This window comes from Hyperolius riggenbachi, chromosome 4, assembly GCF_040937935.1.
Source record: "Hyperolius riggenbachi isolate aHypRig1 chromosome 4, aHypRig1.pri, whole genome shotgun sequence".
NCBI lineage: Eukaryota > Metazoa > Chordata > Amphibia > Anura > Hyperoliidae > Hyperolius > Hyperolius riggenbachi.
In genome coordinates, this window is record NC_090649.1 from 308,534,856 (window position 1) to 308,550,037 (window position 15,182).

The 15,182-nt window shown below is 41.5% G+C and overlaps 1 protein-coding gene across 3 annotated transcripts in view; it reads right to left on the bottom strand.

Annotated features, from left to right (window-relative positions):
* The window catches only part of MAP3K5 (mitogen-activated protein kinase kinase kinase 5), a 272,639-nt gene that overhangs the window by 178,172 nt on the left and 79,285 nt on the right, over window positions 1-15,182 (bottom strand). For all 3 annotated transcript variants that reach the window (XM_068231644.1, XM_068231643.1, XM_068231642.1), the window contains exons 2-3: window positions 4,083-4,222; window positions 160-183 (exon numbers count right to left, since the gene is read on the bottom strand). In XM_068231644.1, coding sequence (XP_068087745.1) covers window positions 160-183; window positions 4,083-4,205 — 147 coding nt within the window. In that variant the 5' untranslated portion in view covers window positions 4,206-4,222. The remainder of the gene's footprint in view (window positions 1-159; window positions 184-4,082; window positions 4,223-15,182) is intronic.

Sequence of the window (15,182 nt, forward strand, 5' to 3'; positions counted from 1 at the left end):
CCCCTAGGTTTGACATTTTTTTTTTTACCAATAAACAGCCTGCTTTAATGTCATAGACGTAAGCTAGGTCAGTATAGGTACTCTTTTATATGGACAAAAAGTCAGTAGTACAATTCAGCATCAATAAAAGAAAAAAAAAACAGCAACATTCATACTTACATTATTCTTTTGGCAAATTATTTCCTAGAGGAAAAAAAGAAGTATGAAAATTAGTAATTTGTTTCTTTAACACTTAAGAGAATATTGATTAACTAACCAAAATGGTGTGAGTAACCTCCTGTCATGACAGGCAGCCTCTTGGGCCATTCAAAGTACAGGGATCACGTTCTTTAAAGTTACGGGACCCAAAGGTGCTAAGAGCAGGACGAGTGGAGCGCCCATTATTGGCAAATTTCGGGCGAAAATGACTAGTGCTTGCTATGATGCACTACCCGCAACATAGTGTGCGCTCCTGTGACTGAGGGTAACTACGTGCGCTATGCTGGCACTAGGGAATATAGCGTGCAGACACTTACATTTAAAGGAATCCTAAACTGAAAAAAAAATGAATTTCACTTACCTGGGGCTTCTACCAGCCCCATGCAGCCATCCTGTGCCCTGTTGCAGACATTAACAAATACATTTTACACGTTACGGGTACAATTGCACCATTGCACCCGTAATGCGTAAAAATGTACGTGTTAATAACTCCCAGTCGGCAAAAACGAAACTAGCTGGCAGCAGGGGACCGGAAGAGCCATGAGTGACTGCGAGGACACAGGATGGCTGCGTGGGGCTGGTAGAAGCCCAGGTAAGTGAAACTTTTTTTTTGGGTTTAGGTTTCCTTTAAGGCACGCTGATGAAATAGCGCAAGTAGCAGGAGGTTACTCACACTATTTTGGTTAGCGAATCAACCTCCAGATCTTTGTCGTCCTAAACAATAATTATTTTGGTCAGCAGTCTGTGCATGTCTGTACAGTAGTAAAATGATACTACCATACAAACTTGTGACTGCTGAAGCGATCATACTCTCTACTTAGGACAGTACAGGCATGCTGTGCTGTGGAGTCGTTACAAAAATCCTATAACTGTGACTGCTCTGCTTATGAAACCACCAACTCAGACTCCAGAGGCAGATGAGGGCAGGAAAGGCTAGAGGTGACTGCACCAGTAGATAGGGAAACCAGGCAGCACCCCTCACTTTCACCACCTGTCACACCAAATGTATCTTGTGCTGAATGGAGTGCACTGCTCCATACTCCTCCAGTGAACCAAAAAAAAATCCAAATTGCTAAGGGTGGTTAGGGCCTGGAGCTGCCAGGACTTCTTTATGTACTGACAGTGGCCTCGATTCATCAAGTCTTATCGAATTGGTTAACGACAGTTCGGTAAAATACCGAATTTGTTAAGTTGATTTCAGGATTCATCAAATTTATCTACAGCTATTAGCGAGCATTCGGTAATAATTCGGTAATCATTCGTTAGTGATGCGTTAAAACGAAAGAAAGTGCAATTCATGAAAATGAAAGTGGGCGTGGTTTAGCGTTACATTTAGGATTAGTTATCTCCTTCACTGCTCTGTCGTTATTCCTGTCAGATCATTGCTGACAGAGAAGATGGAGCCATTTGAAGTGGTTATGTATCAGCTGAATGTGATTCAAAGGCTCAGAAGGGCAAGAATAAGGTCTAGAACCATAGCAATCTGCAAGAGAATGGATTTATTTGCTATACCAGGACATCTGTATTTCTCTTGAATCATCTTGTAAGAGAACACAGGCAGTGCCAGGGTTAACTAATTTGCTAGCTGCACTATATTTTTTAGAAAAGGCTCCTATCAAGCCGTAGCTGGCGAAATTGTGGGATTGTCCCAAACCACTTCCAGAATCCTGGTCCAGGTGGTAAGCTCTATTCAGAATGTTGCTATGTGGTGTTCAAAGGACTGCCTTTTTACCCACAATTCCATGGGAATCTTATGGCCTTGTGTTAAATTACCGCTGTAAAATGGAAATATCGACACGTTACCGATTGGTTACCGAATTGTTATCGATATTTTATCGAATTCACACCGAATGCGGAAAAACCTTGATGAATACAACTAGAAATCGATAAACTTCGAATTTGGTAATTTAACAAACTGGAAAAAGTTATCTCAAAGACAATGATGAATCGAGGCCAGTGTCTGTAGAAGACCTCCCCCCCCCCTCCCCACACACACAGTCCTTGGAAAAACTTCCTGATGGGGAAGCAGCCATTGGGTCAAAAAGGTTGGGGACCATTGATTTAAAGGATAAATCAGCTAACATGGGTTTTCTCCCAAATGCAAAAGCTGCAATTTTTCAGGTATTGTGTTTGGGTTAACGGCAATGATAATGCAAGAATAACCTTATCGTAGCAAACATGCAAGCACACTGTGTAAAAAACTAAAAATGGCAGTGGGTTCCATTTTTACCAGTAGCAGATATCACGTTCACATAGTTTTGAAAGATAGACTACATGGTAGGGCTTCCAACCATTCTCCCATGTCGAAACATCAAAAGTCTTAAATAACCTTAGGGGCAATCAGGTAAACAGGGGATGAGGTCAGTCATTGTTTATAAGTATCCATTAACTAAAATCTAATAAAGAAAACAGGCAAGTCTACATGAATGTCATAATAGTAAAACCAACTGGTCACATTCCATGGATGACTGAGACACTCTGGTCTCTTGCTAACCACAGATTTGCATTGCTGCACGGAGGTGAGGTAAGCAGCTGATCCAGTTAGTGAAGGAAGCATGGAAGGCTAAAAGTGTAGGGAAGGGTAAAGGAGAGTGGGGTGGGGAATGAGTGTGGGGTGGGGAATAAGTGTGGGGAGGAGGAGAGGGGAAAAGTGAGTGTGGGGAGGAGGGAAGGTTTAAATATGCAGAAATCAGTGGCCATTTCTAGCAGTTTTTGCCTGCCCCTACCTTTGGAGAGCTGCACATTGTGTCAGTCACCTAGCCTAGTTGCCTTCTGCAACATTTCCTGGGAAGAGGTATAGCTCAAGCTACCTCTGACTCTCTTTTTTTATTTTCTGTATATGATGGGGCCAAGCACTGGCCACTAATCAACCTCCATTCTGCAGTACCATTCTCAGTGGAGGTGAACCATTCACATTTTCTTTACTAAACAGTTATGAAGGGGGCAGTAAGTGTTAAGGGGTGCATCCAGACTGACAGGCTGAAGCCAAGTACACACCGGCAGATCACAGCCGACAGATGGACATTCCCCCATCCATCTGGCTGAATCTGCAAGCGTCGCTGGCGGTAGTGGAAACGATCATGTAAACGATCGTTTACACAATTGTGGCAAACCCCGCAAAAGTCAGTGGTTATCAGAACGTTCTCCACAATTTAAAAAGCGGTATAAAACCCTAACATAATATTCAATAAAAACATGTTTTCCTACTTTTTATATGCCATATGGTTATCACATATGCTTTTGTGCATAAGTATTATTATTCATTTAGGAATTACAAGTTTCCAAAGTACACTTTTTTGCTCTGAGAGCTGACTCTGCATTTTATTCATAACTGTTTTTTTTTCCATCTTGAAATATAAGCAGAAATGCTTTCTGGCTGTCTGTCTGTGTACGGGAGGGTCTGCAGTGTCAGAGAAGTGTTTGTTTACATTCCTCACTTGATACAATTAAACACAAGATAACATCTCCAATCCAGATGCATCTAGCTTTCCTGGCATTGAGCTTTTCTGTCCTGTGTTTAACCCTTTGAATGCTGTTCTAGTAAAAAAAATGCTGGTAGTATATAATATGCTGTAAATAATGTTTTAAAACAAAGAAGAATTGCTGGGTTTCATTCCGCTTTAACTGGACACAGGTGGCGTGCATCTTTAAACATAGTTTAATGAATTTTCATTAAACAATGTTGTGCAATATTGTGATTTTGTTGAGAAAAAAATGTTTGAAAAAAAATCACTTAGTGTGTATGAGACTTGAGAGAGATCAAGGAGAGGGGTCTGCTTAGTGTGGGGGATGGAGAGTCACATAACCAGAGTAACTGGTTCCTGCACAAGAAAATAGACCTATAAATTGTAAAAGAGAGAGATTTCATGGATTAGCTGACTTACCTTGAGTGACTGAAGGCATTCAGAATTTGTATCACAGTAGAGGATTATGTTATTAGCCATACTGAAGCTTTCTCGAACACCCAGGTGGTAGAAGAGCGAAGGCTGCCGAAAAGCATCAGTCATTTCTACAACCGCAATATCTGCATGACACAGGAAAAGCAAAGTCAGCAGGCTCCATACTAGGCATAGGAACATACTTAGTACTAAATATTTACAAAGACGTGGGTATTTCTCTTTATATACATCATTTCCTGGAATTTGGTTTGTGGAGACAGCTGATGTTAAACAACATTTCTCTCAGCTCCCTCTGAAATGTGTATATAATATACAGTATATACATTTTATATACACACACACAAATTCCAACCAGGGCACTATCTGCACGGAGTTTGCATGTTCTCCCGATGTCTGTGTGGGTTTCCTCTGGGTACTCTGGTTTCCTCCCACATCCAAAAACATACAGATTAGTTAATTGGCTTCCCCCTAAATTGGCCCTAGACTACGATACATACACTACATGACACATACATAGACATATGACTGTGGTAGGGATTAGATTGTGAGTCCCTCTGAGGGACAGTTAAGTGACAAGACAATATACAGTACTACGTACACAGTGCTGCAGAATATGCAATACTAAATATTAATGCATCTCCATTCCAATCATTAGCTACTAGGATTTCACTATAGCTGCCACACATTCAACATTCTTCAGTACACTAAAACATGAAGACTGCACAGAAAACCTTTTAGTAATTGTAAACGTATGCGAGGTATTATATATGCTGTATTGACAAGATAAATTACCTAATTGCTGCAGTTTTCCTAAGATTCAGCCATTTGGAGATTCTCCTCCCCACTACTTATGAATAACATTTGTAAATACATGTTTACATGCTATTTTTAAAATGTTTCATGTTTTCAATATTTCCTAAGCTTTTTTGTCTATTCTTCTGCAGCAGCTGCATGGTGCACAGCAGATGGATCTCTTCCCAGCTCTGACCCATGCAGCTCTTTACTGTAGGAGCGGCCTCTGCAGCTGAAAGTCACTATGGAAGTCACTACCTTCCCCAATCCCCCCCCTGGATGCACTGTCCACCATACGGCAGGAGAGAGCCATTGTGTTTGCCAGCAGAGCTCCTGGGATTTAAGTGGCCATGCTGCTGGAGCTTCAACTGAAACAAAAAGTGCACCCTTAGGATTAATAAAGCTCCAGGCACAGGCCCGGTTGTTCTGTGTCTTTAAATGGTCTGGGGTCCTGGGCCCTTTCTCCACAATCACGTGTCTGTAGGCACCTACCTCAATGCCTTTATGGAAAATCTGGCCATGCACCAGTGTATAAACTGCCATATATCTACCAAGACATTAGTGTAAATGTGATTCTCATATATCACATTTTTCTATGTTCTGGTAGCTGGTGGTCTAATCTAAACACAGAAATCATAAAATGTTACAACATGCAGATCTAGGGATAAAAAAAAAAAAAAGTCTTCAACACATTTCTGTAAAGTATTTACTAAACACAAAACATAGAAGTGTGGAAATAGCGCATCAATCTCACCCACTGTCATTTCAAAGGCTGTAAAGCTCTGAAACAAAGCAGTATTCAAGAAGAGATGTGACATTCATAACAGCTCAGAAAGCCCCACTCTTATGAAACACAATTTCCTGCCAAGTCTGAAAAATGACACAAAAAAGTTACTATGCTGACAAAATTATATGGCTCGTAAACATATCAGTTTTCAATTGTTTTGGATAGAAAAAGTCAGCATCTCCGCCTAGTTCTTATTGCAGCTTGTGAGAATCCTTTCACATACTAAGTGAGAGGACTCATTAGGGCAAGAATTTAACAGAAATCTATAGAAATCATAACACAGACAGCAATAAAAAAAACAGTTTTACACATAAACAAAAGGGCTACAACTTGTCAGGATTTTTTGGGGGGTGGGGGGGGGGGGAGTCTCTTTAAATTGGAACTTACTCTTTGCTCTGAAAGATAAGCAACAGCATAATAACCTTTAAAGAAAACACTTCTTTGTTACAGCTGATATCAATTCTGCAGTGTGTCTACTTCCTTATTTCTTGCAGGCAGACATAGGGTTAACACCCTGTGTTTACTAATTAGCTGCTCTGCCATGGCAGCCAGTTTACACAGCTGAGAGATCAAATTACACTGGTGATTAGTCACAGATGAGGGAGAATTAGACAGGCTAAACTCTCTAAATACATACAGGGTACATTTCTCTCTGTTTTCCTTCTGTCCTGTGCAAGAGTTCAGGTCCACTATAAGAGACTTTCAGTCCCTTGACATTAGTCATGTAATTGATAGACAATTTTTATTAAAATCTGCCATTTCATTCACTAACCTAAACCAACATCTGTATTGTATATGGTAAAGGAGTCAATAGATTACTTGGTTTTCCATTGAGCGTTTAAGCAATCAACCTTATTGGGCATCAACAACAGTGTGGTTGATTGAAAGTCAATCATCTAGTGGCCCACAACACTGCAAGCGAGATCCTATGCGATTCCTCTTCACTAATCAAGCTGAACAATGTTTTGCCTCCATCCCCTGAAACCGAAAAACAATTCTGTGTCGGCTAAAATCTTGTGAACAATAGCCAATTCCTTTACAATCGACCGATTACTTTCTATCCAGCTCAATCAAGTAAATTTGTAGATTTGACCAGATATCAGCTAGAATTGATTGTGCAGCATGGAACTCAATCATCGAATAATTAGATTCATGCTAAGCTGGCCAGTTACCGCCAGTTGGCGCATGCGTGGTCCCGAGCACCCCGATCATGGTCCCACGGTCAGGAGCGATCTGCACAGTAGCATTTTCTGCATACTGCGTATGCACAGAACACTTCCAGCTGCGGGAGCGTGATGAGGAGGCACGTGGCTAGCCAGAATAGCAGGAGTTGCCGCTGCTGGCTGAAGGGACTGGCACTGTGGGCACAGGAAGACTCTAAGGGGCTGCAAAAAGCTCCAGGTAAGTTAAAATCATTTTTTTTTCTATTTGACTTCAGATTTCTTTTAAAGGAAGCTGAAAGAATTACCGTGATCGTGTAAACGATCATTTGTTTACAACGATGCCAACAACGCTTGCAGATTCAGCCAGATGGATTGGTGGAGATGCCCGATCCATCTGGCCGTGAACTGGCGGTGGGTACTTGGCTTCACCCACATAGAGGGAAGCCTCTGGATGGCCAGACTTTTCACGATTCACCCTGTAATCCACCACTGCTGTGCAGGGTCCCAAAACATATTCCACAAGAGCTTGCAAGTTCCCGTGGCCACGCCCCATCCGTGCACAAGTGTGGCTCTTCTGCCCAAACATATACAGCTACACCTGTTCAATAAGCCAAGACTGCTTGTTCACAAATGAGAAGAGGGTCCCAGCCAGTGTTGGTGGGGCCGAGGAGAACACGAGAAGAACACCTTCTGCATTCATGATTGAATGTTTAGGATAAACACAGGAAACAAGTGCACTTTATCTTTACTAAATCACCCAAAGGTAATGTGTGATGGTCCTTTAAACTACAAAAAAGAAACACACAAGGTTAAAAAAAAATGACTCACTCCAGGTAAATGAACATTTCAAAGGTCAACCTCTCTGACAAATTAATGAACATTATATCTAAAGGACCGTGTAAAAATGCCCTTTAATTTGCTCTGCTTGACGCAATAAGTCACCTAAACAAAAGAAAGCACATAATGACCTGCAAGCCAGCGAGTCTATCTGAGAAAGACTTCACAGCCTGCTGTTATATGATGTGACAACAAAGATGACAGATAATTAGCAATGTATAAAAATGCTTCAGAAAAATGCCAGCAAGCTTACTCAGAACCAAATTAAACAATGCAAAACAAATAGTCGACTTGTAAAATGTATAAGATTGCTTAGTATAAAGTAAGAACACTCTGGGCGTTAATGGCTCACAGGTTTCATAAGGGGATTTTTTGAGTTTCCTATGATGATATCTAATTTCCGTATAGTCTTGAAAATGATATGAAAAGTGCCAATTTAATATTTTCATCAGCTAAGCTTCCACGACTACCTTATTTATTTCTTTAAAACTATCAGTCTAGGAACACCTGGGGCCATTTTCATTGTGCTGCCTAGGGTTATAAATTATTATTATTAATTTATATAGTCCCAACATCTTTCATGGCGCTGTACAAAGTACAAAACAGACAATATTGGTGATCATAGATAAATATTGTAGTTCAATGCATGATACAATCAGAACATCGAGCAATACAAGTGCAAAATATATACAGAGATCATCTTTGGTATAAAAACGTCCAGCAATAGTGATATTTATTCAAGTACAAGTACAGCAGAATGAAAGTGTACCTGAGACGAGAAGCATCTCGGGTCCATACTTACCTGGGGCTTCCTTAAAGAGAATCTGTACTCTAAAATTCTTACAATAAAAAGCATACCATTCTATTCATTATGTTCTCCTGGGCCCCTCTGTGCTGTTTCTGCCACTCCCTGCTGCAATCCTGGCTTGTAATTGCCAGTTTTAGGCAGTGTTTACAAACAAAAGACATGGCTGCTAACCAGCTTGTGATAGGCTCAGAGAAGCTCAGTCTGTGACTCATACAGAGCCTGCCGGGGGCGTGGAGAGGGTGTGTATAGCTTCTCCCGATCACAAGCAGAGCAGCACAATCTTGCCTGAGCCGACAAAGGAAAGAAGATTAGATTAGATAACAGAGATATTACAGCGACTGTGCAACTAGGAAAGGCTGCAGTAAGACAGACCACATTAGAACAGGTATAGGAACTTATAGGATAGAAGAAACAAGGCTGAACCTTTTGTTACAGAGTCTCCATAAGCCCGCTTGAGGCTACTCAGTCCCTCGCTGTCTCTGTGGGTGAATTCTGTCACCCGCAATGCTGCCTGAAAACTTGGCCTCATCGCGCATGCGCAGGCTGGCCAGACACATTCCCCATTGCTCTCCTGTCCCTAGGAGCGTTCTGAGCCTGCACTGTAGTACTGCACAGGCACAGAATGCTCCCAGACACGGGAGCATGATGGGGATCACGCCTGGCCGGGCATGAGCGATGAAGTACAACTCAGCCAGGCTTTTGGGCAGCATTGTGGGTGACAGAGATTGACCTGCAGAGACAGAGTAGCTTCAAGGGGGCTTAAGAGTGCCCCAGGTAAGTATGGACCCTGAGAGGCTTCTCGTCTCAGGTACAGTTTAAGAGACTTTAGCAGCTCTTGCAAACTTACAATCTAGAGGGTTGTTGGTTGGAGATGCTAAGTGATGAGATGAAGGGACTAGCAGATGAACAAGCACGTTAATAAGATGAATTTCTGGACTCACTCCCCCACAAGTGTATGTGTAGCCCTGGGCCCATGGCGAGTGTTGCATTTTCACCTGTCACACCAGCGCAACTATTGGCCTCCTCTTGTGTCCGGCATCTTTCTGAACAGCCACCACGAGCACCTGTACCACATAACAGTGCTGCATGTACTGATGTCACTATATGTGGTGGTGTAATGTGGTACAGGCACTTGCAGCGGGGATTCAATAAAATGGCAGACACAAGAGGAGGTGCCAGGTGAGCATGCAACATGTACCATGAGCCTGGGTGGTCACATTACATGGGGGGCTGCCTGTTAGTCAGCAGCGCTAGATTTCCAAAAGATATCATGCTAACATCTAATGGAAATCTGTCTGTAGTGTGTGGGCAGGCAATAAATACCACTCTAATCAGATTCGATCAGAGAAGGATCCATCTGATGGTCAATCAGAATCAACTTTATTCGCCAAGTGCGACAGATGCTGCATCTGGTATTATTTGTGGTACACATGGCAATTAACATAGTGCAAATACAACGTGACATAACAACATATGATATAATGCGATAGACATTCACTTTTTCAACAGATGGGCTGTTTGAATTAAGGCATCTTAATGACATGTATTTATGCTTGAAAAAAAATATCTGTTTTTCCTTTTGATGTTGCATGTATAAAGCTGTCTGTACCACCAGCCTGCAAACTAACAGGATATAAGCCCGACGAAGGCTGCAAGGCCGAAAGCTTGCTTATTTTTATTCATTTTTAGTTAGCCAATAAATGGTATCATCCTGATTTAAAACTTCTTGATAATGCGATAGGTGAGAGTCAAACATACGGACATGCTTACATACACTAGGACTCCAAAGGAGCTGGAGGAGACTCGGAGGTATCATTGGGGAAAGGACTTGATTTTAGGAGGACTGCTTGGGGAAGAAAGTGTTCCTGTGCCTGGAGGTTTTGATGTAGATGGTTCAGTAGCAGCAGCCTGAGGAGAGGAGGTTGAACAAGCGACTGCCACAATCTAGTGGCAGATCGAGAGGTGTATGGGTACCTTCACTCTAGCAAAGAAGTAGCCTGTGAGAGGTACAGAGATTTCATGACTGACATAAAATTTACTACTTAAAATGTTAAGCAAAATTTAAATTTCAAATGTTCACAGCATCTAATTTGCTGCTGTGATAAGAACAACAACAAACAACAACAAATAACATTTGTAAAGCGCTTTTCTCCCGTGGGACTCAAAGCGCATAAGCATGGCTCCGACCATCGTGGTACAGGGGAAGAATTTTATAAATCTGGAAATGCCAGGCTAAACAGGTGGCTTTTCAGTCTGGATTTGAATAGCTCCAGGGATGGTGCTGTCTTTACTGGGTGTGGTAGGGAGTTCCAAAGAGTAGGGGCAGCATGACAGAAGGCTCTGTCTCCAGATTTTTTGAGGTGCACTCTGGGAGTGACCAAGTTTATAGAACTTGCTGATCTGAGGTTGTGAGAGGTGTGGTGCAGCTTCAGCAAGTCCTTCATGTATCCAGGGCCCAGATTGTGCAGGGATTTGAGGTACCTTCCATACGTGTTATTCTTCAGATTGCACTTGATCTGAGCTAAAATAATTTTTTCTGCAATTATCTGTCCACAAATATAATATAGCAGAAGGCCTTCTGCCTGGAAAGTCTGACCAATGGAGAGAAGACTAGCATATGGTATATATTATATACTGTATGTGCATACACACATACGGGGCAAGCATATTAAAAATGGCAGCCACACCCTCCTCTTCGAACAGTAACCTCAAACATTGTTATGAGAAGAGGCCCTCCTCACTTTACACAGTAAACCTTGGGGTTAAATGATTATAATGGGCTTGCTTGTTTTTTAGATCTGAGATCCTGAGCTAGGAGGCCTGGGTACTGATTATATGCCAGAAATTTGCTTATGTGTTTGCATTTGTTGAGTTTGGAATGCAATAACATTTCATATGATTTGTCCAGTCCCAGGCTTGGCTTTGGCCCTCTCACTTCTTCCTGCTTGTGGCCATATGCAAGTCACTTTTTCTCCTAGGTGATATTTTCACATCTTATCAATAAAATGCCCTTCAAGCCACCAGCAAGCAAGAATATACCTTTTCACCCACTTTAATACTTTTTCAATAGCAGAGTGCTGAAAAGGTATTTTAAACAGAATGAAAAATAGAGTAAAACATAGGAGAAAAAGTGAATGGAACAGGGAACCTGGCTTCTTAAATAAAGAGTGGCTTTAAATCCACTAGAAAAAAGAAACAAACTTTTAATATAAATACTTAAATCAAACATGACTAAGCTAACTACATAAGATGTGCATATGATGAAACCATGACTCAGCATGTGTATAATTAGTTACACGGTCCCATGTTAGGAGTTGCTTCATCCCAGCAAACCTGGCACCCGTACTGTCAATACCGAGCAAAGAAAATCAACACAGCAGGAGTAAGTCACTCAGCGTGTAGTTAAGCTATGGCCAAGACTTAACTACCTCTAGCTTTGCCAAGAGACCCACATTTTACTGACACTGTTAAATAATTTAAAATTTACGTTTAGATATGACAAATTACCTTTTAAATCCTTATGCTAGATAAAGCTTGTAAAAGTGTGTTTATTGAAGTGTTGCACTTTTACTACTTGCGGAAACTCCAATACAGCAAAATGTTAACAGTATCTAAAAACACCTGCTGGGCTGGACTATGAATACACCTTCTTCCCTAATACTCCAAACATTTAATTGCAAATAATGCTCCTAAGGGGAGAAGCATTCAATGATTTACAAAATGAATTTTATGGTATTAAAGTGGTCATTGTGAAACAGTTCTCTAGGCAAAGCTTTTATTATAGCATGGTGACATTTCTGTGCCAAGGGTGGGTGCTGTGCCTGACATGAAGAAATCAGGTTTTGTTACCACATTGTTTCAATTGTTTTGGTATCAGTTTATTTTGGCCCTGCATATGCAACTATTAGGCTGTGATCCAACTTGAGAGTAAAAACTGACATTTATATTATCCATATGAAGGCCACAATAATCCTGGACAGGCAGATGCGTTCCCCATATAACCTATGGTGGTAACGCATCTGCCCCGGTCTACAGCCTAACTACAGCGGGCCACCGGAGCATACACCACACGGTCCGATCCTACTGGCCGCACGTGGTCAGGCTGCTGCATGTGCAGATGAGAACCGACCCTTACATAGCCAAAATACCCAGCACAGAAGATGCCAGAAAGAATTAAGCCCTTTAAACTCACTAGATGAAACTCAGCAGATTCAAGCGTGTGTACAATAGCCTGTGACCCCCTCTAAGCCCTTTGTCTGACAGCCCAAATCATTATCTCCACTTACCCCACCCGCCTTATGACATCACCCCATTTCACTCCGCCCCCTGCATAGGAATAGAAATAATGTTAGCCTGCAGGTTAACGCGTCTGTCAGCCTCTGCCCAGCCATGTCGCCCAAGGGATTTAGAGTATTGGTTAGGCACAGATTTGGAGAGTCTAAAGATATGGTTAAAGGAAGCTTGCTTTGAATGGGGTTAGAAAGTTAAGGTTAAATGTTAAAACAGTTGTTAAAAATTGGAGTTAGGTTTGCATTAGGAACCAGGAAAAGTCCACACTTAAAGGGTTAAGCATAAGGAAGGTGTTAACGTTAAAGAGACTCCGTAACAAAAATTGCATCCTGTTTTTTATCATCCTACAACTTCCAAAAGCTATTCTAATGTGTTCTGACTTACTGCAGCACGTTCTACTATCACCATCTCTGTAATAAATCAACTTATCTCTCTCTTGTCAGACTTGTCAGCCTGTGTCTGGAAGGCTGCCAAGTTCTTCAGTGTTGTGGTTCTGTGATGCATCTCCCCCCTCCAGGCCCCTCTCTGCACACTGCCTGTGTGTTATTTAGATTAGGGCAGCTTCTCTCTGCTCTATTATCTTTTACAAGCTGGATAAATCCTCCTCTGAGCTGGCTGGGCTTTCACATACTGAGGAATTACATACAGGCAGAGCTGTCTGCACTCTGCAGTAAGAAACAGCCTGACACTTCAGTGGAAGATAGCTGCAGGGGGAAAGAAACACACAAATGATCTCTTGAGATTCAAAAGGAAGGCTGTATACAGCCTACTTGTGTATGAATGTATTTTCTATGTGTGGACATACTGTACATCAACCTACTTCCTGTTTTGGTGGCGATTTTGTTTGTTTATAAACAAACTTTTAAAAACTGTTTTTAACCACTTTTAATGCGGCGGGGAGCGGTGAAATTGTGACAGAGGGTAATAGGAGATGTCCCCTAACGCACTGGTATGTTTACTTTTGTGCGATTTTAACAATTCAGATTCTCTTTAAGAAGGAACATTCAGGCTAGGCATCAGGAAGGGATTAAAACTAGGTGGAGAGATTGGGGTTAGATGTCAGGAAGAGGTTAGCATTAGGGACAAGGTTAGGCATCAGGAAATGGTTAACATAAAGGGAAAAGGAAAGAAATAGGCATCAGGAAGGCATTTCTGACATGTGAATCTGGTAGGCATCATGAAGTGAAGATTAAGGAAATTGATTAGGGATAAGTGATCGATGGGGGAATTAGAGTTGTGTGATCTACAGCATTGCATATGTGAACAGAGAACCCACAGCTTATACATTTTACAAAGCCACACCAATCCAACATGCATGCAGCCATTTCTGGTCCTCATCAGTGCATGGCAAGGATTGATATGGCTCTATAAGACAGGGCTTAAACCAGAACTACAGAATATACCACCTGGTAGTCATATCCACCCCTCCTTTCTGTAACACAACCAGGACTGTGGAGTCGGAGCAATTTTGGGTACTTGGAGTTGGTGGTTTTAATAAACGTCGGAGTCAGATGATTTTTGAACCAAATCCATAGCCTTTGTAAAAATTAGACCAAGGAGTCGCAGCAAATTTGGGTACCTTAAGTTGAAGGTTTCATAAACTGAGGAGTTGAAGTCAGATGATTATTGTACCGACTCCACAAAACCTGAACACAACGCCTGCAGACAAAGAGAAAGCTGTGGCCCATTTTTTTGACAGTGTTTTGGCTATATCACTATAATTTCACTGTTTTTGCACCAGGGACATGCAGTGTTGGATTCTTTGAGTTGATCTGTTTACATTATGTGATGCGTCTGTCGCAGCAAATTAAATACTGTAATAATAACAGATAACAGCTGGCAGACGCAGAGATCAGTAGTCATGTAATTACTTGTCAGTAGCCGAAGCACACGTTACTCCGTTTGAATTCAGCCACACATATCTGTCACCTGTGAAATGCACAATAATACACTCCAGGGTGATTTCTGCCTCATAGCTCTCACCATTGCTACACTAACCACATTTCCTCCTCCTGTGACTGATTGCTGGTGTAAAAGAGAAGAAGGAGATAGAAGGAGAGCCACATACCCCATAAACACATTATTTTAATGTATCAGTGTGTGCAAAGCATCATGGAAGGAGGTTTATTATGGTTTGCAGAACAGGTATTGGAAAAATTGCATTTAGTCTTTGGACCAGAAAAAAAATGTTTTAAACACTTTGCAAAGTGTGAATATCAAGACACAAATGGATTTGGAGAGAAGGTTGAAAACAACCCTTAAGAATTCTGCACTTCCCAATATGGAATTTTAAACTCTGTACAGACATATGACTGTTGCTGATAGAACAAAATTATTCAACTGATTATTATTGAGCTGTTAGGCAGTGACAGTTCATTTACACTGCGGAGTTGCACATACTATGCTAC